The sequence below is a fragment of the Gordionus sp. m RMFG-2023 genome, chromosome 5 (assembly GCF_954871325.1).
Source record: "Gordionus sp. m RMFG-2023 chromosome 5, tfGorSpeb1-WG-v2, whole genome shotgun sequence".
NCBI classification, from domain to species: domain Eukaryota; kingdom Metazoa; phylum Nematomorpha; class Gordioida; order Chordodea; family Parachordodidae; genus Gordionus; species Gordionus sp. m RMFG-2023.
Genome location: NC_088779.1, coordinates 24,481,363 through 24,509,356, shown reverse-complemented (window position 1 = coordinate 24,509,356; position 27,994 = coordinate 24,481,363). Strand labels below are relative to the sequence as shown.

At 31.3% G+C, this 27,994-nt stretch overlaps 2 protein-coding genes across 2 annotated transcripts; both read left to right on the top strand.

Moving 5' to 3' along the window:
- Positions 1-10: 10 nt before the first annotated feature.
- Positions 11-16,243, top strand: LOC135930279 (polyamine-transporting ATPase 13A3-like). The gene is made up of 7 exons (XM_065467060.1): positions 11-756; positions 1,585-1,747; positions 3,092-3,498; positions 9,601-10,135; positions 11,680-12,417; positions 12,683-12,992; positions 13,956-16,243. Exons 1-7 carry the CDS (start codon positions 11-13, stop codon positions 16,241-16,243), a joined length of 5,187 nt encoding a protein of 1,728 aa, XP_065323132.1.
- Positions 16,244-20,550: 4,307 nt separating this feature from the next.
- LOC135930278 (collagen alpha chain-like) lies at positions 20,551-27,793 on the top strand. Its single transcript, XM_065467059.1, has 10 exons — positions 20,551-20,772; positions 21,519-22,020; positions 22,167-22,318; positions 22,380-22,505; positions 22,883-23,389; positions 23,641-23,766; positions 25,893-26,385; positions 26,489-26,660; positions 26,739-26,938; positions 27,567-27,793. Exons 1-10 carry the CDS (start codon positions 20,551-20,553, stop codon positions 27,791-27,793), a joined length of 2,727 nt encoding a protein of 908 aa, XP_065323131.1.
- The last annotated feature ends 201 nt before the right edge of the window (positions 27,794-27,994 follow it).

The window sequence follows — 27,994 nt, the reverse complement described above, 5'->3', positions numbered from 1 at the left end:
AAATCGGAATATGATTACGAATAAAATTTTCAAAAATGATATAAAACAACACGAAAATTTTATTCCTATCGAAAATTCGGACATCGAAATCAAGGGTTACGTACTTAATCCCATCAAACTTCTGGCACTATGGGTAGCCATAATTTTGACGCTTGGAACTCTGGGCCTAGTTCTATTTTGGAAACGGGATTGGTATCTTAAATGCACCCATTCACGAACCAGGTTGGAAAATTGTACCAAGGTACTGGTCAAAGACAAGTACGGGCAATTGGAAGTGGAAAAGATTTTCATTTTGATCAGTGCCGATGATAATCATGGTGCTAATGCTGAAGAGAGTACGGGCAATAAAAAGGAAGTTCATTTCGAAATACCTATCTCTGGCGGCACGTTCAAGATGTCCAATACAGTCAGGCTATTTCGTAACAAACGCAGAGTATACGTGTATGATCCCTCTCGGGCCGTGTTTTACGATTTGATGGGGGTATGGTTAGGTCAGGGTTTTTCCTTGGCCACTCTGACCGCTTATATAGACCTAAACAGGTTAAAAAACACCGTGGAAAACAGGAATTCGGGTAGTATGAACAAAAATATATACTCAAGGCCTCATCCTCCTTTAAGCGAGAGGCAGAGACAGAAGAGAATAATGCTATTTGGCTCTAACAATTTGCATACACCCGTACCCAACTTTTTCAAGATAATGTACGACGAAGTGTTGACCCCTTTTTACGCCTTTCAAGCTTTTAGCGTTATCCTATGGTAATCAATATTTGTCAATAATGCTTATTAATAGAAGGGTGTCGAATCAAATTTCAAAGCCGAACTAAACCGTTATAATTTTTCGAACCATTATAGTAAAAATTTAAACCTTTAAAAAATTCTTTTGAATCGGTTTTTGAAATAATAATAAAAAATTTTTTTAATATTGTTACAGAAATAATGCAGGTTTACGTGTGATAAATGATCACGTTATGCAGGTTAACTTAATTTATTTATGTTTTTTAATAAAATGAAGAAATTCAACTCATTTTCTCTAATATTTTGTTGGTTTATCAGATTATTTATGTACCGGCCAATCAATCAAATCTATTGTGATTAATTTAAATCAAAAAGTTATATATATACCATAATGAACCAAAATAAAACGGTTATGAATCAAATAACCAAAATGAAATAAATCTTTTTAGAATAAAAATCTCGTCATATATAACAGCAAAACCTATAAATCTTTCATAATAAATTTAGGTATATTACTCTTAACCTACTTATTTCATATCTTTATTCATCACTCTAAAAGATCATCTAAAGTATAATAAATATCCTATAAATATTTTTAATTTTTTTTTATATAATGGCATTAGTTATATTATATAACATAACCCGCTTATGGATTTGTCCATTTATATTATTTTTTCTTTTCTTAAAAACTTTATATGTCGTGTTAAATCATATTAAATTTACACTTTTACAAAGTTTTTCCACTATGACATATATATATATATACACACAGTTGTTTTTTATAAGGTTTTTAAATTCTGGTTGCGAATACTTTTTATATTGCAATATTATTATGACTAATTATATCAGGTACAATGACGACTATTGGTTTTACGCCACCTGTATTTTGATAATATCAGTATTGACGCTCATTAAATCTACCCTGGACATCAAACTAGCCCGCACAAAATTGAATCGCAATCTATCAAGCAATGCAGAGCCAAATCTCAAGAATCAAGAATCTCACGATCAAGTTAACCCAAAATAATGATTTATAAAAATTTAAAGAGGCTTATGCCAGTACCGGACTAAAATATTTGACAGCTTTTTTGGAACAATTTTATTGTAATACATTTAAAATGCCTTACCCTGCATTCACAGATTAGTTTTGAATTCGCGGTGAAATATAGAAAACAGCAAATTTTGTATTCTTCGCCCCGAACTCGCGTTATATTTGAATGCATTCTATTTGTTAACATTATATTTTTTTATTTTTTTATTAATGTATTGTAGATTTACATTGAATAAAATGAACCCGGAAATATATTTAGGTGAAATATGTTTTCGCTAAAAGATTAAAATACATATTTCAAAAAAAATAATAAACCGTAGATCGAAAGAACATAGGTTTTAGCTTAGCCTTCGTGTTTCAGTTCTTCTCTTGTTTCTAAGTTCCCGCATTAAAAAAAGGTCACTATGCTTTTGTAAAATAGTGTCATCTGACTAAAAAAGTCATTCACAGCTAGCGCGAAAACTCGACGAAGTATACAAAATTCGCAGCGAAGAATACAAAAATACAGAATCGCGAATTTGTGCTAACTCTGAATGCAGGATAAAGATAAACTTTTTAAATAAAATAGCTTGATGTAATATTTACAAACATGATTAATTAATTAATTATAAAATAAGTTTTTAACTATTCCAGAATATACCCTAATTATAAAATGAGTTTTCGAATGTTACGGAATATACCTTACCAGATTCTTTAATCTTTTAATAATCAATTATCATAATTTTAAGATATTTAATTATGTGAATAAATTTTTCACACTGATTTTTTTTATTGCAGTTGAAATATTTGTGAAACCATAATCTAATCTTTGTTGTATATTTTTATCATAAGCCTTTACTCTCATCACTTTTATCTTACGATTATTAAAAAAAAGATATTTACATTTTTTTTAAAGTATCTTTTAATAACTATTACATCTTAGGGGGCCTCAACTCATCATTTGTGGCCTCTAGAGGCTATTTTATCTCTAAAAATTTGGCTTGAACGCTTGCTCACGTCATGGGGGTTGCAGGGGTGTTTGCCCTTTCACATTTCTGTAATACATGGTAACATTTGTTTTTAAAAGTGAAATCTCATACAATAAGTAAAATTGTATAAGAAAATAAGCTAAAAAAAAAGACATAAATTTAAGACATTTACTTATGTAGGGAAATAATTGCAACGGAATAAAAAATTTGGAAGTTATCTATAAGATTCTTAGATATTATATATAAAAAAAATTAGAGTCATATTTTCTGAATTAATTTGTGCAAAACGATCTTAATATTATATATATATTCTATTTATAACTATTACTATACCCAGACTCCAACTTCTGCCTCCCACACTGTTCAAATCGAGGTTTATTTAGAATCTGGTTATTCAGGTTTAGCTACCATCCCCATTGTCAATTTAGTTCCAGGAGATATAATCAGGATAGGCTCAAGGTCTTGTACCAGCGGGGCGGGTTTCTCCATTCCGTGCGACGCGGTTCTTCTCAACGGTTCATGCTTGGTTGATGAGTGCATGCTAACGGGTGAGAGCGTACCAGTAACAAAAATACCTTTGCCTTTTGACATCGAAGATAAAGATGGCGAAAAGGAAAAGCGAGAGTATAAAAAAGCGGGAGATTTTGGGGAAATGGCTGACGAGGGAGGGCTTCTCTACCTACGGCAAGACGCTAGTTTAGCTCGGCATATCATATATAACGGAACCCGGATTTTGCAAATAAAGTTCGTGGATATAATATTTTTCCCCCATTAATTTCTCTAGGATATTACACTATCTCTTAAAATGAAATATATAAAACTAAATGCATAAGTTGTAAAGAAATATATTATCCATAGTGATTATGAATCCAATTATGAAAAATTTACTAAGGGCAATTTTCAAATTTGAAAACTCTTATTTGACCATTTCAATTAACATATCCAGTCACTCAGGGAAAGTAATTTACCTCATCAAGGGTGGCTCTAAAGTACACCCCCCCCCTCCATTGGTTATTTTTCTCCCCCCCCTTACTCCCCGAATGTCTATAACAGTAAGTAAGTAATTTATTTTATATATTTTATGATATCCTATTTTATATTATATAAAATATATTTATGAATGAATAAATGAATTTATATAGCAACATTTTTTTTTGTCTTGCTATAATTATATTAGCTATTACGAGGAAATAATACCATACATATTGTGATGTAGTAAGCAATTTATTTTAAATCGTCAACATATCTCAAAAATTAATTTAAGATTTCTAATAATTTTTAAAGAATTTTTTATATCATAATTCATAGAATTCTTAAATAATAATGAAAATATAGCCCAAAACTATCCAGTTATATTTAAAAATAATATTGCATTTATAATTATGCCCTCTAGCTAATTTTAAGTAAAATATAATAAGAAATATATTGAGTTATTTTAAGCAACATTTCTATCAAAAATTTTTTAATTTAAAATCGAGTGCTAAACCTTGACCCTTCTGTAAATACCTAATAACTAACAGCGATCATAGTTTAATTTTAATTGGTTGATGTAAAAGACGGGCCGGGCCGTATTTTAATTTTTTTAAATAATATCCGCCCCGGGCCGGGCTCTATATTTTGAAACCAAATATTTGAAATCGCCATTATAAGATATAAAACAAAAATAAATATAAAATATTTTTAAAAAAATCAAAACCGGTCTGGCCGAGCCTGAAAATATAAAACGCAGTCCAGGCCGGGTCGAAAAAAATTTTACCTCTGCATTTCTGTTATGTACCTTACATCCATTTCTTAAAATATACATGTAGCCCTTATAGGGGAGATCGTGGTAAAGCGATAGATGGGGTAACAACTGAATACCTTAAATTTGGTGTGAAGATGTATTTTTATATCTAATTTCTTACCTATCCTCATCTTTTAAAATACTTCCCTAGGTTGACATATTTAAAAAATCGTTTTTTACCCATAATTATAAAAATCCCCTCCAGTTTGTTTTGCTTTTGGCAAAATAGATTAAGGCTAAGAATTTGCATTCATTTACCTCAGTCATAGGCTATAAAATAAAATTTATCGGAACTTTATAGCTTAACTAGAAGTCATGCAATAACGATATAATATATTATCTTAGGGTAAAGTTGTTATGGGTAAAATGCTTAAAATTCTGCGTCTGATTATTATAAAAACATAATTTTTAAATATTAATTTCTACACCAAATCGAGGAGATATTTTAAGCAAAAAGGAACATTAATAAGGAATACAATTTTAAAAATAATAGAAAAGAAGAATAATACAGGGTCTCCCATATAAAAGAAAAAGTCCCAATCAAAAAAGGAAATGTCAATCATAAAAGGAAAAGATCCCATCAAAAAAGGAAAAGGGTCAATCATAAATGGAAAAGGTCCAAAAAATATTTAGTCCCAAAGGACTTAGGAAAAAGTCCGATCAAAAAAGGAAAAGTGTCAAACAAAAAAGGAAAAGATTCAATCAAAAAAGGAAATGTGTCATACAAAAAAGGAAAAGTGTCAATCAAAAAAGGATAATTCCTATTCAAAAAATGAAGATAGTTATTTTTTTAAAAAAAATATACATTTTTTTCTTGTCAATTTTTCTTGTCAATTTTTCTTAAATTTTTAGTTTTTTTAATTTTTTCTTCTTATTTTTATTTCTAACTTTTGCGATTTCTTTAAGTCATTTTTAATCTTTATTTTTCTTTTCTCTTATCTTATATTTTCTTAATTTATTTTTCTTCTCATTTTTGAAATTCCATTTGTCTTTTTAAAAATAATTTATAAATTTTTCCTGTTATATTTCTTCAGTTCTCTATTCTATTTTTTGTCATTTTTTAACAATTCTTTCCTCTTTTTTTTTTATCCTACATAACAATTTTTTGACTTTTGATGATTTTTTTCTCCTTATATTTTTATCTTATAAATTTCACCTAATTTTAATTTCTCTTTTGCAATCAAATTTTTTTTAATAATATTTTTTGCGTATCAAATTATTTCATTATAATTACGATGTATATTAAATATACGATGCCATTATGAGAGTGTTATTTTGATAAATTTTTATTACGCATTATATTGATTAGTATTACTTAAAAGCAATGAATAGGCGTCAAAATTGGTTCCACGTCAATTCGGCGCGGAAAATTCGGCGCAGAAAACTCGGCGCGGCGTCAATTCGGCGCATCGTCAATTCGGCGCATTGTCAATTCGGCGCATTGTCAATTCAGCGCGGCGACAACTCGGCGCAACGTCAATTCGGCGCGGCGACAACTCGGCGCAACGTCAATTAGGCGCGGCGACAACTCGGCGCAACGTCAATTCGGCGCGGCGACAATTCGGCGCAACGTCAATTCGGCGCGGCGACAACTCGGCGCAACGTCAATTCGGCGCGGCGACAATTCAGCGCAACGTCAATTCAGCGCGGCGACAACTCGGCGCAACGTCAATTCAGCGCAACGTCAATTCGGCGTCTAATACAGTTGCAATTTATTATAAATTTATTAGTATAAAAAAAAGGATTATTAAATAGAAATGATTTTGAATGTTGTCATATTAATTATTTCTTCGTATTTTTTTTTACAAAAATCTCAATTTTATTTACTACATGTGTAATATCAATAAAAAAATTAACAACTAATATTTATACCGATTTCCTTGCTGGACTAATTTACCACATTATAAGGTAGGGGAGACTGGGTTTAGTCGGACCGATTTTTATAAAATTGGCTATAGCTCCTGGTTTTTTAGATAATATAAAAAAAATATATGATTAGATACCTAAAACTATACTCTATAAAGGTTCCTTATAAAAAAATTTAAGAATATAATCATTTTTTTTTGAATTTTACTTTTTGTAAAAGAACAATTTTGTCCAACAAGCCCCAATAGCGGGTAAATTAAGGCAAGTTATATATAAAAATTGAAACTTAATTTTGGTTAATTTAATAAACATTTTGTATTTTTTTCATTATTAACTGCCATAATAGACGTGTATGGTTTAGCAAGCCCTGCTAACTCTAAATTTCTGGATATAATAAATACTCATATAACTTTCCCAAATAACTTCATCAATATTTTATTTCTTAAATAAAATTTTTAATAATTATTTCAAAAGATTTTTTGTCTATAAACGTAAACTAATAAAAACTATATTATGATAAAACTTTAACCTTCTGGTGTATTTAATTTTAAGATGAGATTAAGTGGTTTGCCAAGCCCCGGTATCTAACCCCAGTCTCCCCTTTTTTGATTAGTAGCCAATATTATGTAAGCGAGATTTTGCGCTAAATGTAAGAAAAGTTTGGACTTCTATCTCTAATCTTACATGTTATTATGGCTAAAATCTTAATCGACCCAAATCGGACGTTTAACAACACTAATGTTGATCCAATAAAATTCAAATTAAGACTGATTCATTTTTTAGATTTATTAAAAATCCTTAAAATAATTCTATTAATCATTTTAAATATATATTATGTTTAACTAATTTTTTCTATTATAAAATAATCAAAAACGAATTAACGCACAAAGGCAATTTCATGGCTGTTTATGATTGGTATTTAGGATTTATGCTAAGAAATCATAATATCTCCTTTATGTCCAAAATGTTTATTAAATTAACCTAAATTAAGTTTCAATTTTTATATATAATTCAATTTATAAGTATTATGATATTTTTAACAATAAAACAATAAAATTATTCTATACGTATCATTATTAATAAATAAAAATGCATTTCAATTTATTATGGCTAAAAAAACCAATGATTAGGAAGCCCCTTGAATCTGCCTCACCCCGCTATTGGGGCTTTTTGGATATTATTTTTACTTTTTCAAAAAGTAAAATTTAAAAAAAATGATTATATCCTTAAAATTTTTATAAGGTACCTTTATAGAGTATAGTTTTAGGAGGTATCTAATCATATATTATTTTTTATATTATCTAAAAAAATCAGGAGCTAAATTTTGTAAAAATCGGTCCGACTAACCCCAGTCTCCCCTACCTTATAATGTGATAAATTGGTCCAGCAAGGAAATCGGTATAAATATTGGTTGTTAATTTTTTTTATTGATATTACACATTTAGTAAATAAAATTGAGATTTTTGTAAAAAAAAATACGAAGAAATAATTAATATGACCAACATTCAAAATCATTTCTATTTAATCATCCTTTTTTTATACTAATAAATTTATAATAAATTGCAACTGTATTAGATACGCGCCGAATGACGTTGCGCTGAATTGACGCCGCGCCGAATTGACGTTACGCCGAGTTGTCGCCGCGCTGAATTGACGTTGCGCCGAGTTGTCGCTGCGCTGAATTGACGATGCGCCGAATTGACGCCGCGCCGAGTTTTCTGCGCCGAATTGTCGTGCGCCGAATTTTCCGCGCCGAATTTTCCGCGCCGAATTGACGTGATACCGTCAAAATTGCAAAATTTTGTTCAATAAAACAATAAAGTTATGTTTTATTTTATGTCAACCACTTTACCCTGATGCTTAAACTAACCTTAAGCATGGGGTAAAATAGGAAAAATAGCACAGCTCCTAAAGTATTATAATAAGAGTTACATTTTTGTTATTTTGAAAATGAGGGATTTAATCATATAGTTTTATATTTGTTTTGAAATTTAATGGTAAAAACGAAAAATACCAATCGTCCCGGTCTCCTATACCGCAAAGTTCTCTAGTACCTTCCGGAGACTCCTCTGATGGCTAAAATATAAACGGATTCATTTATGAAGATGCTGAATTGAAAACTGCAACGGCCGGGTTTTTAGCCCGGTTAAAACTTTTTAAGCATTGGGCGGGTGGTTTAAAGCATATTTTTTTAGACAATGAGAAGGCTGGTGAATTAGAAATATTTATCAGGCGAAATGAGTATTGAGATTATGAAATTCGTTGAGTTTAATTCTAACGTGGTGATTCTAAATATCAAAACCCTACTCTTTATTCCGAAATCAAATTTTTTTTAAATATTTTTATTATCATATTTTTTAAACATATAACAAATTATTTAATATATTGTCGCCTTAGGAAATTAGCTTATTCCATCTCCCCTTTTTGTAGTTGGAGGAGAGCAATTATAAAAATATAGTTTTCTTTCAATAAAGTTTATTTTATAATTCCCTTTTTTTAAAATGTAAATTAGAGACCTGCAGGCCCAGCCCTAAGTCTGGTCAGGCTCGTATTTTAATATTTTAATTATACTTGGGCCGGGCCGTACGAATGGTACCTTTGCAGGCTCTGATATAAATGGAATAGTATAATTATAAAAAAATTATATTTTGACGAAAAGTGGATATGGAATAACTTAATTCTCAGGCGACTATATAATGGTTATCACCTAGTCCTTACTCAACTAAACAAGTTATATAACTTTTACGGCCCGATTCAATTAGTTCAAGCATGGGAAACTAATTTATGGACATGCTCTATTAACCCTACTTTAAAATTATAAACCAATTTTTGTACCTAAAATCATATTATTTAAAAAAAATTCAACTATAACAAATAAATAAGAAATAGAAGAAAGAAAGAAGAAGAAGGGAAGGAAGGAAGGAAGGAAGGAAGGAAGGAAGGAAGGAAGGAAGAGAAGAGAAGGAAGGAAGGAGAGGAAGGAAGGAAGGAAGGAAGGAAGGAAGGAAGGAAGGAAGGAAGGAAGGAAGGAAGGAAGGAAGGAAGGAAGGAAGGAAGGAAGGAAGGAAGGAAGGAAGGAAGGAAGGAAGGAAGGAAAGAAAGAAAGAGAGGAAGAAAGAATGGGCCTATCATTTTGATTTATTATTTTTTATCTCTCTAAAAAAAAAATTTTTTTTAAAAATTCATTCCTAAAAAAGAAACTACCAAATATTCGGTGGCGATACTAATAAAAACAATGATTATAACAACCCTAATAATATCTACGAAAGTGATGCTATAAGGGCTTATGTAGTAGCCACCGGATTTGGCACGATGAAGGGAGAAATGGTCACAGACTTCTTGTACCCGGCTCCGAGCGTGTTCGGTTTTGACCAGGATAGTTACAAATTCGTTTCGGCTCTTTTTGGATTGGCCATTGCCGGCCTTTGCTACTCAATTTCATTGAAAGTCATCCAAAAGGTTCCTGTCAAGGAGATTATCATAAGATCTCTTGATCTGGTGACTATAGTAATTCCTCCAGCTTTACCAGCCGCTATGACTGCCGGGCTCATCTTTGCCCAGAAAAGGTTGAAACGACTTTATGGGGTTATCTCGCTCAGCCCCGATAAGATTAAGGTGTCCGGAGCTGTAGATGTTTTTTGTTTCGATAAGACCGGAACTCTGACGGAAGACGGGCTTGATATTCTAGGAGTTCGCCCATTAATGATAGATAAAGTAGAAGAAGGATTTAAGGTGAATAATCATGTTTAAAATATTTAAAATATTTATATCATTTATACAATGGTGATGCTAAATCTGAATATGAATTCATTCATGTTAAACGACAATTTGTTTTATTTTAATGTAATATTGTTTATACGGGAAATAAAAATGGCTTGCCACCAACTGATTTGTGTTGGTATACTTTTAAATTAGCGAAATCATCAGCCTAGGTATTATTATAATGAATGTCATTGGCTTCCAAATGTTAAATTTACCAGGTTCATCTATATTATATATACATATACCCGGAAGAACTTGTTTTCACTTAAAACTGTCATATAATTTTAAAAAAAATAAATCAATCATCTTCATATTGTCATTCGCGCCCTTAGATAAACTAGTGGCTTGAAGCGTTCTTATAAATTTAGTTGGGTTTTTTTTATACTAAATATTCCCTGCTTAAAAATGGCTATTACGTATCCGGCCAAAACTGCCTCAGATCTTCGCAATTAAAATATCCAAATCAATCAAAAAATCATACCTTACTCCATTTTATAAACTCAAACAGAAAATCGCCGTCTCTTTAATTAGATCTAACTATCAAAAATTCAAAAAATCCTGGCCTGATCTCGCCACCTGATTTTTTTTTAAAAAAAATTATTTTATATATAAATTTCACATTCTTTTTATTAATTGTTTTTTAAAAAACTTGAACTGATGATATATGACATATTTTACTATATTCTTTATATATACCATTCTTGTTAATTTTTAAATATTAATACTTTATCATATTTGTATATGAATTTTAATAAAAATCAATAGAATTTATAATTATCATAAATTCAAATATTTTTATACATGATAAAATTGAGATTAATAGTGATCTGCATCGGGCCTAATTTTTCAAGCCCGGCCAGGCCCGAATTTTTTTTAAAAAAGTTTTGCCGGCCCAGCCCGAAAACGAGATTTTTTTAAAGAAATTTACCGGCTCGCCCCGAACAAATATAGAAATTAATTTTTATAATTACTAAAAATAAAAGACATATGTTATATGGCATCTAGTTCTATAAATAAAATAAAATCAAACATTTTTAATAATAAAAAATTCAATATAAAATTGATAAATTTAAATAAATTTAAAAAATTTCCAAGGCCCGACCCGGCCGGAATTTTATTTTAAAATATTAGACCCGAACCCGATTTTTTTAAACAAAATTAGGCATGAGGACCGGGCTCGGCCGGGTACGTGTAGGGGCTGGTACTACTTTTGCAGATCTCTAATTAGTATATCATTTAAATTAATATTTAGTTTGAGTAACTAAATGAAAAAAATTAAAAAGTTACTTTTGACATGTTAAAATTTTCTGCGAAACATTTTTAGAAGAACCATCGAAGCATATTATTAAAATATGTTTATAAATTTCAAGAAGAAATTATCTGACCTGGATAACACTATCCCCGGTCTTCTCTCCCTAAAATAAGCCTAAATATTAAAAACCTATTAATTTTTTTAACATTAGGACTAAAAGAATAACTTAATTTTTATTTACGAATTCTTTTTTTTTATAAAGTCTACATCTCCCGGGAAGTGTACCTTTGCTTCTCACATAATTTCGGAGACTGACCCCCTTTGGTTTCAGTATCATCAAAACGATGATTTATCAATTAAAACTGATTTGGATAATGTGATCGCTTCCTCATCGGTGAACGTCTTATCGGTATGCTGCGCCGTGTGTCATTCATTGGCCATTATAGACGAAAAACTTGTCGGGGACCCGTTAGAGATCAAGATGTTTATCTTCTCCGGATGGTCCATGTCAGACCAACAATATCTTTATAACCACCGTAGTGAAACTTGTTCATTAGATTTTTCAAATAATAAAAACACTAACGCCAACGACAATAGTTTATTGGTCAGAGCCATTTACACTCCACCTTTGCAAACCTCCTCGAGCTTAAATTGCCCAGACAAGGATGTATCTCTAAATATCGACCCAGAAATAGCTGAACTTTTGTACTCCGATCTTAGCTCCAGATATCAGTACGGGGTAATCCATACTTACCGTTTCCTTCCCTCTTTGCAAAGGATGAGCGTAGTAACTAGACGTTTATTGGGACAAAATTTCGAGTTGTACTGCAAGGGAGCACCTGAGATAGTGCGATCTTTGTGCCTTGAAACGAGTATACCAATCAATTTCGATGAGGAGCTCGATGCCCTGACTAATTGCGGCTACAGGGTTATAGCCTGCGCTCATAAAAATCTGCACCATTTTAAGCTGACCGGAATTAAGAAGTGCTCTAGAACTCAGGTATTATTTATAGTTGTTTTGTTTAAAATGTGATTGGAGAGAAATATAATAAATCATGTTTTACAAATCATATTCATTCACGGATTTTATATTATGGAGTTTTTTTATTTATACAATAAGGTTATCCCTCACTAATGTGTTTCTCTGTATGACTTCCCCCTTTTTTTTGAGTTTTAAATTTTAGATTCATTTGAGACATTCCAATGAGTTATTATATTTTATTGCATTTGAAAATGTAACTTTAAAAGTATCCCTAATTTTGTAGATGGAAAAAGATATGACGTTTATAGGATTCCTTATATTTCAAAACAAGCTAAAACCCCAATCCATGCCTACACTAGATATACTAAACAAAGCCGGCCTTAAAAATGTTATGATCACCGGCGACAATATACTTACCGCTTTATCGGTTGCCAAAGAATGTCATCTTATACCCGAGAACTCCACTCGCGTTTACATAGTAGACGCTATCAGTTCCGTCATATCAAATGGTTCCAAAAATAACGCGTACCCCTCATTGCACATCACTCTGACTCCTAGATCCCTGCTCCCCAAAAGCTTAACGACTAAGAATGGTTTTTCTTAAATAAAAAACATAAAATTATTATTTTTATAATTTATGTTAATGAACTCATTATACTATTACTCCATTATTAAAAAATAATAATTAGTAATATGAAATATCGACAACTGAGTATTATAGTGTTCTATCTACATTTTTTTTAAAATTGTTTAGGGGAGCATTTTAACATATCTAGCATTTATCAAAAAGAAGCATCTTGCAAAATAAGTGAATATAGAACCCTATAACACTCATCCAAGCAAACCCATCCTAGAATATTTTTTTTCATTCTTATAAAGATCCGAACTTCTATCCAAAATTTTAATTACTAGAAATAGACCGTTGACCTGAAAACGGAAGAGTTCTATCGAATTATTTCAAAATAGCCGTTTTTAATTTTTACCTAAAAGATATATAAATAAGCCAACTAATATTTATTTATTGTACAAACTTAAAACAACCCAGAATTGGTGTCATAACTCAAAGGCAACCTACTTCTTTCTTTCTTTCTTTCTTTCTTTCTTTCTTTCTTTCTTTCTTTCTTTCTTTCTTTCTTTCTTTCTTTCTTTCTTTCTTTCTTTCTTTCTTTCTTTCTTTCTTTCTTTCTTTCTTTCTTTCTTTCTTTCTTTCTTTCTTTTTAAACAGAAATAAATTTCAAAGATAACCTGAGCGCCTACACGGCCTTACTGATGAAGGTAAGTAAAAAAATTATTTTTGTTATTCTTTGAAAAGAAATATTTTTTAAAAAGGAAATCACCAGGAAGACTTAATTTAAAATTTTGTGGAGGTCTTCCGGTCGATTTCGAAATAAATGTGAAAGGTGTGAATAGGACTGAGTAGAGAATGAATGTCTGACTAACCCAGCATTCAGGCGACTCACGTTGATTTAATTCAGATTCTCTGCCCATACATGGCTTTAATAAATTTTTATTTTTTTTAACCCATTGACCCCTCCCCTCCCAAAACGATAACGTAGATCTGTACGATGACGAGTTATTTGATGGTTCACCCAGCACAACTACAAATAACCCTCCTTGGTTTAATTTTATGAAAGTATGGAATTATTTCGAATGCTTTAATTCCCCAAAATTAGCCCCGGACATGAAAGAATCCAACAAAATTTCAACTCGTTTTTATTATTCCCATGAAATTTGCAAGCGGTTACATAAGATATTATTTAAGTTGACTGGCAGGAACAGGATCTACAGCACCAATGCACACGACAATCGTTGTAGGGAAATATTTGGTAATCGCGCCAATATCAAATGCGTTGTAAACATGCTCAAGGAAAATGGGGGCCAAGGAAACGTATTCGTGAACCATCCCAACCACCAACCCTTTTCTAATCTAATCAACAAATCAAATAATAGCAAATTTGTGGGGGATATAGAATTTTCGAATGAATTTAACAGCAATCAAATCGTTTATGCTATGACTGGCCCAACCTTTAAAACGCTCGAAAAATTTTACGAAAATAAAACGCAGCACCAGATAAAAATTTCGCTGAAGGGAAGAGTTTCAAAACCGAAAGACGGCGATTTAAATCATTCAAGCGAGCCTATTATACACCAGTCCCTTGTAGGGTGCGATATAATTAATAATTTTAAATGCAGAAACAAAAATCCAGACTTCATACCTATGAAAGATATTAACAATAATAATAGCCAGTACACGAGTAACCATAACGATGCCACTAATAAGGTTACATCAGATAGAGTCCCCTCCTCTCATTTTTTAGACCGGGATATTTCCAACGATATTCCTTCCACCTTATCTCTGGGTAATGAGGATCTACTTCTTGCCTCAAACACAAATAGTCCTATCTCAACCTGTCAATCAGACATATTGGAGTTCGAACCCGATTTGATCGATCGGTTTTTGATAGACGGTTGTTGTGTGTTTGCTCGTATGACACCTGAATGCAAAACACGCTTAGTTCAGAGGTACCAACGCTTAGACTATTATGTGGGTATGTGCGGTGATGGGGCCAATGACTGCGGAGCTCTCAAGGCCGCTCATATGGGAGTCTCCTTGGCCGTGTCTGACCATCTACCCGAAGAAGATATTATAGATGATGGCGATAAGTTTTCAAAAAAGGATAAGGAGATTCAAGCCAATGTCCGTGATCCTCTTAGCAATAATAACGGAAATGAAAAGTTTAGAGGGCAACTAAAACGAGCCTTTAATTGTTCGATCTCGAGGAATGATTACACTCATAAGATAAAAGACAGTTCAACAGGCACAGCATCCTTAGCGGCACCTTTCACTGCTACCCAGGGCAACATATCTTGCATTCCAGGAATTATTAAGGAAGGTCGAGCATCCCTAGCCACCTCCTTCTGCGTTTTCAAGAATATGGCCTGTTATAGTCTTAACCAATTTCTAGCCGTGCTCGCCTTATATTGGTTTGGGACTAATTTCAGCGATGTCCAGTTTACCTTTGCCGATTTTTTTCCAGCTACCGTGCTTACTATGCTTATGGGCAATACCAGGGCTAATCCACAGCTTCCTACAGTTCGGGCTCGGTCAGATGTATCATCTTTCTCTCATAAATCAAAGGCTAAATTTAACCCTTCGCCTAACGGAGATTTAGAAAATATGTCTTCATTGAAATTGAACCATATAGATCGTTATAAAGAAAAACGTCGATACAAGAACTACATGGAAGACTTAAATAAGTACAAGCCTGACACTTCTCTGGCTCAGGCTCTCCATGTGGGTTCCGTATTTGGCCACATCGTTATTAATTCTTTATTTCTAGCAGCTGCCTTGATCTACACTTTTAGACAACCTTGGTCTCACAAGGTAATCGTACCTGAGAGTGACTTCAAAAACCCTTATTATATTCACGTTGCGTCTGCGGTGTTTATTTTATCCTTCTTTCAATACCTCATATTTACTGTGGTTCTTTCTAAGGGTGCGCCTTTTAGGAGGCCTTATTACAGCAACTTTCCCCTCTTAATCATCACCGCACTACTCTTTTTATTCTGGGTATATCTCACAATAGGAAAACCTTATTCGTATTTAATATTGGATCGGTTTTTTGAGCTGAAATATCCACCCACTGTTTTCCCTTCTCTCTTTTACCTAACTTTGGCACTGTGCAATTTTGGGGTATCTATTTTTTTTGAGCACATTTTACTCGACAAATGCTTAGCTGTTTACCTACGGAACCGCAATATATTTCTGAGGCCTAGCAAACTACCAAAGTACCTTACATTTGCCAGTTTCTCTGAGGAATATTGCATAGGGCAGAATATGTAAAATTTTTATTTTAATTTAGAACCGTCAAATTACTTCTTCTTTTTTTTTAAAAACGTATGTGAACATTTTGACTAATTACATGTAATTTAACTTTCCTTCATATCTACTTAAATTATAAAATATTTTTTTTTTGTTATTATATATTAAGTTGATTTATAAATGTATTTCTTCGACCCTATAATATTTAATCTGGCAGGTTTTCATTGGTAATTTCTCGTATCTAGATATTTTTTTATAAAGAAAAAAATATATTATATTTCAAAATTGTAAATGTTTTATGGTAAAACAATGCATAATAGTTATGTATTATATTTCATTCGCTTGCATTTAATTCGATTGAATTCTGAAAAATATTTATGACTTTTTTTGTGATAAAATTTTTATAAAAACATTTTATTTTTCAATATTTTTGTATATTTGCCGATTAATAAAATCATATTTTATACTTATAATGAATGATAATGACAGTAAAGACTATTAAACTGCCATCGTATCTTGATCTTTTTGTGACGGGTCATGTTATATTTTAACAGTATTGTAACTTTAAATGTTATAATGTTTAGCCCCTTTATGTTGGAATATAGCTCAAATCGAATTTAAGCGCTTTAAGCACATCTGAAGAATTCCAGCATAAAATAAGTCTAATTTAAAAGTTAATATAAATGAATGTTTTTAATTAAACCTATGAAATGATTTATTATTTCACTTATATAAAAATTGGTATAAAAAATGGTTTAATTAAATCATTAATAGCATAATAACGAAGTGCCATTCACATTAGCTTTTGGGTAAGGTAAGTACTAGGGGTAAGGTTGCATTTTTTGCCACCTTCGGCTGCGCATAACGAATCATAGACTTTGTGAAATTGAAGTAACCTATTTTATTTATAACAGGGACCTGCAGAGGTAGCATTTGCACAGCCCGGCCCGGATTTATTTAAAAAATTTGGGTAGTCCTGGATTTTATATTTTTAGGCCCGATTCAGACATATAAAAAAAAATCTTTTAACCGGACCTGCAAGGACTTTGATTTATATTCTCCCCCTCCTCTCTCGCTGATTTTAACGACATGTCCAAAGTTTTGAACTTCAATTCGAATTTCTCCAAGAGTGTGATTTTTAAACGTTTAATGGCATATGAACATTTATTGAGTTACAGTCTACAAATTTTTAATTTATGTGAGTTCATGGGTGTCGAATCCAGGTATTGAAAAAATTTTTAACGTTATTATGAGGTATTCTTTTTAAAAAAATTATATTAAAAAAATTTTGGTATAAATTAAATTAGCAATATGATTTGAAGCGTGATTAAAAAAAAATATCAAAGTAACTTTCTCAATTGTTATAAAATTATTATCATAATAAACGACACCTCTGATAATCACCATATAAAATCATTAGATCCCACCATGACTAAAATCATTTACGCTTGAATTATTATAAGTCTTCGCTTTTCTTTCCACAAAGCGATATTTGCTTTTAATATTTTTGAACGCATTTTCTTTTTAAAATTAGCTAGTAATTTGGGGCTGCTTCTGCTGTTTGTTCTGTCACTCACAACAACAAATTATTATCGAATAATGATCATTTAAATTTTTCAGAATCTGAGTTTGAGTTATGTACCCAATTTGGCATTTCCTTCCTCTGGACATTAAGAAATAATTCTCAGCATTCAATAATTTTTTCTGACCCTTAAGTATATATTCTAAGATTTCGGGGCTATGTGTTAGAAAATTAAAAAAGGTAAGACAAAACTTTTATAGACGCTATAAAAATAAATTGTGGTTGGAAGAAAAAATGGACATGATAAAAAATATTTTCTCACTATAATTCTGCACAAATAACTAAATTTGTTTAAAGAGAAAAAAAAATCTATGTGCTTGTGTGCTATAAGAAGCAATCAAGGCCCAATTATCAAGGTATATTCGTGTTACTTGCAAATCGATAAAGGAAAAGCAATATAATGTATTTATTATTGAGTTTTTTAATATAAATTTTCCTATTTATGTGCAAAAGATAAACTATTATCTATACCATTAAAATTTAAATATAATTCAAAAAAAATATATTATACTATCCAAAGTAAAATATAAATTTAACTTGCATATTTCTATGTTTATTTCTAACCACACCTACAATAAAAATGGCCGCTGCTAACTTCGACGTGGCCTCATTTCGAATATAGTAGTCTAGCTTATATATATACATATATATATAACTATAATAAAACCTAATTTTTACCAAATGTTAATAAACTCATTTTTTAAAAAAAATATTTTTCTAGATCCAGAAATCAAAATAAATATCTATTGACTATAAATTGAAACTTTTTAATTTATATACCGGTAATTAGGCCTATTTGAAACCGAATACGAATCGAATATGACATTATTCATATTTATTTTAAAAAAATTCGTATGAAAATATATTGACAGTTTTTTTAAAAAATTTTTTTTTATTATTTCACTTCTAATACAAGAAAAATAATTATTAGAAATAATAATGAAATTAAAATATGCATATTTATTGTATTCAAAATGCCAAGCCAATTTTTAAGTGATATGCTATTTTTTGACAGTAAATCTGTTCCAACTATGAAAGTTTTTTAGAAGCAGTTGATGCTAACCTTGTTAATTACATCATCTGTCAGATTGATAGATTATCGATATGTTATACGAATAATTCTAATATTCGATTGAAATTTGATTCGAATATAACAAATTAATTAAATAATTCTTCCGCTATCCGAATAATTCGAGTTATGTATTCGAATTTAATAATTCGTATTCGGACAAAACGAATCATTTTACTATTCGTGTTCGTTACTATTCGATTTTCGTTTTTAAATAATGTTACTTGTAATACACGAATTTGACAAGATATTAATCACTTGGACATTCTCTGTGCTTATAGTAATAAATTAGTAGTTAAAAATTACAATATAAATTCATAGAAATAATTAAATATAAATATTAAAAAATTCAATTTAAAATATCAAATATATTTATTAGCTAATGCCATATGAAGTCCATAGAGATTTGCAATATCTTCATTTTGGATAATTTATTGAGGATAATTTTTAAATTTGAGGAATCTGATTTCACACCGTACAGTATGTTGAGAGTATCCCCACTGTGCATTTCACACAGAGTAGTTTTAAAACCTGACATGCAAAATTGTCTTAATTTCACAGCGTTGGGTACTCCACACATACTGGAATGCATTTCTGTCAAATACATATTATTCCGATAGCCAGATTCCATCAATGATATAATAATACTTATCTAGATTGATGAATCATTCATTAAAATGAATTTTTGAACGTTGTTGAATACAAATCAGTTGGATGACTGACCATTTAAATTTCTTCCATATGTTGTTTTTTTTATATTATAAATGGAATTTGAAAGAAAAGAAGTTATCATAAAATTTTAATGTAAATTGTTCAAATAGGAAATAAAAATGGAGTGCCGCCAGCTGATTCGGAGTTCAGGACAGGATGTTAAATTTTTTTTATATAGGAAACCAAAATAGTGTGTCACCGGCTAATTTGTATTCAACAGCACTTCTAAATGCATTTTAATAAATGAAGCAGTCTTGGTAGGGTAAGTTCCAACACGACATATTTTTTTAAAGATAATATATATGATAAATCAAAATGAGAAATGATCTTTGATTTAAAAACAAAATATCCAATATTTTTAAAATTTGATTCTCTTTTTTTACAACTTTTAAAAGTTTTCTTATTTTTAAAGGAAGAGGGCTAATTTATAATCTTTTATTTAACCTAATTATTATGATATAATAATTATCATATTATATATATTTTTTAAAAATTTAACATATATCCTTCAATTTAAAAAAAAATATATACATATAATTAAAGGGGTAATCAAAAAATGGGTAAAAGCGAAGGAAAGAAAAAGAGGTGGCAAATTTAATTTATAAATCCCGCAAAATGAATATTAGGTGAGCCCTAATTAATAAGATTTAAAAAGTGATAAAATTTGAATAATTTATACTTTAAAATTTAATTATATTTGACACTTCCCCTATTTTTTTTAAAAAATATGACTTGTCTATGTATAACCTTTATTATTTTTTATTTTACCTTTTAGTTTATTAACTCTTTTAAAATAGAAAAAACTTTTCCCAAATTTAATAAATAGAGAAATTTTTTTTTATCTATATATATTGATAATTTTATCATTTCTAAATCATAATTTTTTTTGTCCCATCTTTTAATCGATTTTCAACTGATTTATTTAACTTTCGACCATTTATATTAAAGAAAAATACTGATATTATTATGGGAGCTACTAGACCCTTTCAAGGCAAATTAAATGTTTTCTTTTGTGTCGCGGGTTTCTTGGTTCTGATCCTGACTTGTTGCTGGGTGTTACCTGTGTTTTATGGGCAATTGTCCCAAATTCAGCAGGAGCAAAGGGAATTGGTTGACATGATGATGTCGAAATTGGCTAAAAGACAAAGTGTAATCGACAAAATGTATAAGAAATTGGAAAACATGAGAGTAATGATTTATTTCGTATGATTTATTTTTAGAATTGATATAAATAAATTTTAAAAAAATTTAAGAATACAACAAATGAATAAGACATCTTTTTATGAATCCTTTAAATAAAATATTTTTATTTTTATAATTACACATAATCAATTTATGTTAATTAAAATATAATGGAATCCATGATATTAAATAATACTATTAAATTCTGATTTTCAAATTTTTAAATTTATATGAACTTAATACTTGTACGAGTTGAGCCGATTTTTAAATATGGCTCTAGATCGCTATTGGATTTCTAAACCTTTGTGCCATCTTTGAGAAAAATCTTAAGACCTTGCGTAATATTTTCATGGATAAAATATCGAGTTAGCCGTTTTTAAAAATCGGATCGGCTTAAATCAAGCCGTTTAACAACACTATTTGTAGCATATGCTGTTAAAATATGCAAGTCGGCCTGAATCCCAGCCAGGCCTTAAAAAAATTCTAATGATGCTTCGTTAAAAAAAAGGAAAAGATAATGATATTTTTGAAAAAATAGTTATTTATATTTTATTTAACTTGATCAAAATGTATTTAATTTATATAATATACTTTTGCAATAAAATAAAATATCGGAGAGGGACTAAAAATTCGTAAAAAAATATATGGCCGGCTCCCAGGCCAGATGAGGGATTAAATTTTTTTTCTAAATTCCAATAATTACCAAGAGAATTTACTCAACCCTTTTTGACCTATGAAATATTATAAATTAGAACGAAAGATATGCCGCGAAAGTATTGGCGGCTAGGCGAAAATTGGAAAAAGTCGTAGATGACCTAGAAATTAAAAAGAAACGTCGAATGGATGCTCAGAATGTAACCCTCTTCGGAGTTCGTATTAAAAGACATGCTTTTACGGATGCGGACACTGGTTTACTGGCTCCACAGCCAGCTCCTCAACCACTACCTTTTGCGGGGGAGTCAATTTTTGGAGGAGGTAGCAGCGCGAGCGAAGGTTTTGGCATTCGTAGCGGAAGTTTTGGTAGTCGCGGCGGGAGTTTTGGTAGTCGCGGCGGGAGTTTTGGTAGCCGCGGAGGGGCCATATTAAGTGGTTTTGGAGCACTTTTGCAACAAAGACGCGTTCAACAACAGGGTGGCACCAGCGGAGGCCTCGGAAGTGATTTTACGGCTAGAAGAGAAGAGGCCGGGCGAGACGATCCTAGATACCGTAATTTGGTCAACGAACTCCTTAGAACGGGTGGCGTCACGGAAGTCGGTGAGTATTTTAAGATATAATTTTTATTTTAAGAATTAATAAAGCTGAGCACGTTTATTTTTAAAAAAATTGAAAACGGCCCAAAGGACATCTCATTTTGACAAATTTTAAGTAACTCATATATTTTTTAATTCCTTTGGTTTTAGATTGCGGATGTCCTCATGGAAGAAATGGATCACCTGGACTAGCTGGCGCGCCAGGTGGCAAAGGAAGACAGGCCTCTCCTGGACCAGATGGAAGATCGGGGGATAGAGGCAATGATGGTAGCCAAGGCGAGCAAGGTGGAGAGGGGCCACAGGTATTTTTAAAAATCTGAGTATTTATTTATACCAATTAATACATATTTAATTTTTCTCTAGGGACCACCCGGCCCTATTGGTAACCCAGGAAATGATGGTCAGCCCGGGAAAAGGGGTAATCCTGGAAAACCGGGTCCTCAAGCCTCCGCGGGAAGAGATGGGCAGCCAGGAAGCGACGGATTACCAGTAAAATTGATTAGTAATTTGTATCATGATTATTATTAGTGCAAGAATCGAAAATTTATGTAAATAGGGGTGAAAAAAATTATTTTTTTGGAGAAAAAATAACGAAACAAAAACAATTTCATTATTTTTTCAAAAAAATTTTTTTTACTACTACAATCCTCGTGGAAAATATAATCAACCAATTTTATTGCAAATTTTTCAAATCATCATCATAATCAGATATTATCCATTTTTTTTTTGTTTTTAAGAAATATTTAATTTTTGAGGGTTTTCGTTGTAATGATTTTTTTACATCCTTATATACAATCAATTCGTATAAATTATGACCCTAAAATATATGCATATGATTATAATAATATATTACATTTTTTTTATAGGGCTTACCCGGTAACGATGGAATTCCAGCTGATGAAGGTATACACGGCATAGCTGGTATACATGGTAACGATATTTTAGATGGTGCCCCGGGTAACCCAGGTAAAGCCGGTACCCCTGGAGCTAAAGGAACTCCCGGTCCAAAGGGTGTGGCTGGCCAATCCGGCCCAGCAGGTAATGATGGATTGCCCGGAAATGACGGTGAACCAGGCCAACCTGGAATCGATGGTAACCCCGGAAGTAGTGTCATATCACCTGGTCCTCCAGGCGACGCTGGAAATCCTGGAAGGGATGGTCAACCAGGGCAACCTGGATCAGATGGTAATGAAGGTCGAGACGGCTTCCCGGGAAGTGACGGTATTCCCGGGCCAGATGGAAATCCGGGATCTCCCGGGGCCCCTGGTTTAGATGGTAAACCCGGTTCTTTCGGTAAGGACGGCTTTCAAGGACAAGATGGACGCCCTGGTAACCCTGGACCTGACGGAAAATTTGGAAGCAATGGGCAAAAGGTGAGAAATATTTATTTTTAAGTTATATTATAGCGAAAGTTATTTAGATAAATTACTTAGTTTTGAGACATCAACAAGCTTAACCCATAGATTATTTTCAATTTTTCTTTCTTTTTAAAAAAATAATGAAATATAAATTATATTAAAAATGAAACCATTTTTTTGTCTTTAAAAATATTTTCAAAATTTAATAAATACATATAAGTAAAATGAAGAAATTATAAAAACTATTTATAAATAATATTTCAAAGGGTTTTCCAGGTATACCCGGTCTTGATGGTGCAGATGGAAATTCTGGCAGTCCTGGTAGAGATGGTCAACCAGGGCGAGATGGCTTCCCTGGTCAAGATGGTAGACCTGGTGAAGATGGACAACCAGTAATTTTTTTTATCAATTACACAAAAATTTTCTTAACTCTTTAAGAGATTAGCCAGGATTATAAATACAGTTAGTACTTTTTTTTAGAAAATTGGCAGTTGAAAATAAAATCAAAATATTACTATTTAAATCTATAATCGAAAATTTCATACATTCTTTGGTTCATTTTTTATGGTAAGTGCCAAGCGTTGCGAAATTGTAATTTACAAAGGCAGGCCAATAAAGGTGTTAATTATATATATGGAGCGAAATGATGGAATTGTGACAGCTGTTTATACCTATATTCCAAAAAGTATTATAGCTGTCACGAATCAGCTGTGATTTCGCTAGCGTTTAATTGAATCACTGGAGAAAATCGCACTTACTATAAATGAAGCGTTAGACTTAAAATCTCTTATATCAAATAGGAATAAGAATAAGTGTAAAATAGTTTTTAAAATATCGTTCAATTAATTTAGATCATGTCCAAATTTTTTTGAAAAATTCGGAAATTTTCAAATATTTTGCGAATTTTAAGATTGTAAAGAAATCATAATGTTTAATTTTTTAGAATCTTGTTTTTATTTTATATTTTATTAAAGTTTCCAAAGTTTGTAAATTTAATTTTTTTTGATATTTTGGACACACCATCTTTAAAAATTAATTATCATGTTAGAATAGGAGAATAGGAGAAGGTTCATTTTCTTATTGCGCTGCAAGATATAAATATTAAAATCGTAAAATTAATTCGATTTTGAAATATCTACATCAGGGTACGAAATATTTGCGGTGAGGGGTAGGGCATAATTGAAGCAATTGTATATCAAGGTTGTGAATCTGAACCTCTAACCAGAAACCTTTGAACCCTAGGGATTTTACTGGCCCCAAACCCGATTCAATTAAGGGTTCACAAGATTTATTTTAAAAAAAATTTATTAAAAATAACATTTACATAATATACAGCTATGCTAAAATTAAATATAAAGAATATTTAAAATGTAAACTATTCAAAACCTTTTCTTTTTTTTCAACATTTTTTGTGGAAATTTTATTATATTTTAGAGGACTTCATTTTATGTTATAAAATTTTACCAGTATATTATGGTTAAATAACCCAATTAAGGGAATCTGCAACTCAAGGAGATATCTTAATTGGATGAAATATATTTAAAGTTAAGCAATTAAGTAGGATTAAAGGTTAGACAGATATAGGTTAATTAAAGATTTGAGAGATATGTGGGTTAGTTAGGATATATCAAAAAAATGGTTTTTTGATGAAATTTAATCATTTTTATTAATGATTTGTTAAATATGACAGGTCATGTGATAAAAAATAATTTTCTTTGAGTTAATCCTTAATTTGTTAGGTTAATTCATTTTAGTAAAATTTTTAAAATATTACAATTATGATGAAAAATTATTTTTTATGGTGATTCTAAATAGAATAAAATAAATTTTAAAAAAATATGATGTTCCTGTATATTTTAACTAAATTTATACCTTTCATAAGATATTAGAGATTAAATTGTACGATTTTACATTTGTGTAATCGATTATGGTGCCAAATTAAAAAAATAATATAGATTTCAAAAATGAATGAACTAAAATATATTTTTGCATTTCAAATTTACAAACGACAATGTTATATATCTTTCAACTTCATTCGTTCATATTTTACAAAGAAAAAAAAATCAATGAATAAACTGATCATGCAAAAAAACATTCATCTCTTAACTTTAACCAAGAAAAATATTAAGTTATTATTTCAAAAATTGAATATTTTTGAATGTTATTACACTAAGACAATTTTATAAATGTATGCTTTCTACTACTATTCTTAATTTAAAGGATATAAAAATTCAATTTAAGAAAAGTCAATTATGGAAATTGGTAGTAAAAAGGGGGTGGAGGGCTAAGTGGTTATATTTTCCGGGTGGGTGGTGGGAACTATTTTGCTTAAGTGATTAGGGGGTGTAAGAGCCACTCTTAGTCTTACCTAGTCACTTAAAACGAGAGTTGATTTTTTTTATAAGTCAAATATGATAGAAAAATTTATAAAAATACAATATTGTTTAATGCAAATGAAAAAAAGATTTATCGATCATTACATTTTTCCAATAAAAGCATTTATTTAATTATCGAAAAGGGCAAGGACGGAGAAGCCGGTCTAAATGGCAAAGACGGACCAGCCGGAGAAAGAGGATTTGATGGAAAACCGGGATCTGACGGTAATCCAGGATTCGATGGAATAGGTGGTGAATCAGGAAGAGAAGGATCTCCTGGCTTGCCCGGAGAGTCAGGCAATCCGGGGGCTGATGGAAGACCCGGACCAAAAGGATTAGACGGATCCCAAGGACTTATTGGCGAGACAGGAGCATCGGGTGAGCCTGGCCGTGATGGAAGATCTGGAAACGAAGGCAGACCAGGTGCTGACGGACAAATCGGCGCGCCTGGCGCAAGAGGTGAGTCTGGACTTTCTGGGTTCCCTGGAAAAGACGGAGAAAAAGGTCCGGACGGAGAGGCAGGCAGAGACGGTGAATCCGGTCCCTCAGGAAATATCGGAAGGGATGGTCCTTTGGGGACTCCGGGTTCGCCTGGATCCTGTAAGACACAATGCACAGCAGATGCCCGCGTCATGTGTAAGTTTTGTTGTATTAAATAAATTAATATGTGCTAATTTTTTTTGTTGGAATATATTTTTATTTACACGATTATAAATTCAAACAATTGATATACAATAAGCTCTATGTGGCGGTTCTAATTACATTCACTGGGGCAGCAAAACCTGCGCAGACTCTAATACACGGGCTCAAATTCTTTACACTGGATACATCGCCGGTGGACACTTCTCTGATGAATTTCCTGGAGGAGGTCACAATTACCTGTGTTTACCAGAAAATCCGGAACTTAAGGGGTAAGAACAACTTAATAAATTTCATAGCATAATTAAAAATATATGCCATATAAATTCCACGACAACAATTATTAATAGATATATAGCGGGATTTTCGGGGCCCAACGACCAACCCTTGGCTGGTTTATATGGGGCGGAGTATAGATTGCACACTAAATCCAGTCCCTTCATTACACCTGTCGGAATTTTACAAGGACAGCAAGCCGTCTGCGCTATATGCTATACTTTCCATATGTGTACACATGTCATGATTCCCGGACGAAAGGAATGTCCTAAAAGTGCGTATATAGTAAAGTTATTAATTGTATTAAATTAATAATAGACTTTTACAAACCTTTAAAAAATGAAAATAATTAGGAGGACTATTTTAGAAATATTAAGCTAAGATTGTAAAAGAATGGGATATTTACACTGGTGTCGAACCAAAAAAAATTGAAAATAATTTCTCAATAGTAACCTTAACTGAACTGTTATAAAAATTTTGCATATGAGAGAATCGGACCATTGTTAAAGCTTTTGAACCGATTTCAACCGGTTCATAATGTTTTTTTAAATTTAATAATATTTCAAATTACGCTAATAATTTTTGAATAGTATACAAAATTTTTTTTTATATTTTTTTTCACTGTTTATAAAACAAAAAATAATTTTTGTTTATTTTTACTTTTAAAAATTTTTTAAATATTTTTTATTAGATTATTTTGGATGGTTATTTGTTCCAAAAATCCAAAACCTATAAAAATCGGAACAAATTGAAAAGAACAGCTAACCGATATGCATTTGTTAAAATTACCGGATATTGGTTTTGATACCTTAATTCACTATGTCCTCAATTTATGAGAATTCTCACAGCTTTTGCATTAAAAGTTATTATATGACTCAAAAATTATTTTCACTATATTTCAGACATGGTCAAGGAGTATTCCGGTTATCTCATGTCTCTGAGTAACAGATTTTCTCGGTCCCAATACATTTGTATCGACAGAACCCCAGACGCAAGTTACGAGGGAGGAAAACGCAAGGGCGATATAGGAGGGAGTGCGTTGCATATTGTTGAAGTCAAATGTGGAGCGCTCCCATGTTCGGCCTATCCAGATGGACGAGAAATAGCATGCGTTGTATGCGGCAAATAAAAATATGCCAAAATAACCATCGATTATATATTTGTTTACATTAATTTATACATAAACTAAGAAGAAAAAAAATACATTTTGAAAATATATCATATTTCAGGACTTATTACAATATAACTATACGAATCTAATAATAACATTATATAATATTTGTTCTGATATGTTATTTAGATATAATATTTTATACCAAATGTATTAACA

Bases quoted from the DNA above. Each gene is read 5' to 3' on its own strand.
- LOC135930279 (XM_065467060.1), top strand. From the start codon at position 11: ATGATTACGAATAAAATTTTCAAAAATGATATAAAACAACACGAAAAT. The intron at 757-1,584 runs GTAATCAATATT...TAATTATATCAG, and splicing joins GCTTTTAGCGTTATCCTATG to GTACAATGACGACTATTGGT. The intron at 1,748-3,091 runs GTTAACCCAAAA...TACTATACCCAG, and splicing joins ATCAAGAATCTCACGATCAA to ACTCCAACTTCTGCCTCCCA.
- LOC135930278 (XM_065467059.1), top strand. From the start codon at position 20,551: ATGGGAGCTACTAGACCCTTTCAAGGCAAATTAAATGTTTTCTTTTGT. The intron at 22,021-22,166 runs GTGAGTATTTTA...CTTTGGTTTTAG, and splicing joins GGGTGGCGTCACGGAAGTCG to ATTGCGGATGTCCTCATGGA. The intron at 23,767-25,892 runs GTAATTTTTTTT...ATTATCGAAAAG, and splicing joins CTGGTGAAGATGGACAACCA to GGCAAGGACGGAGAAGCCGG.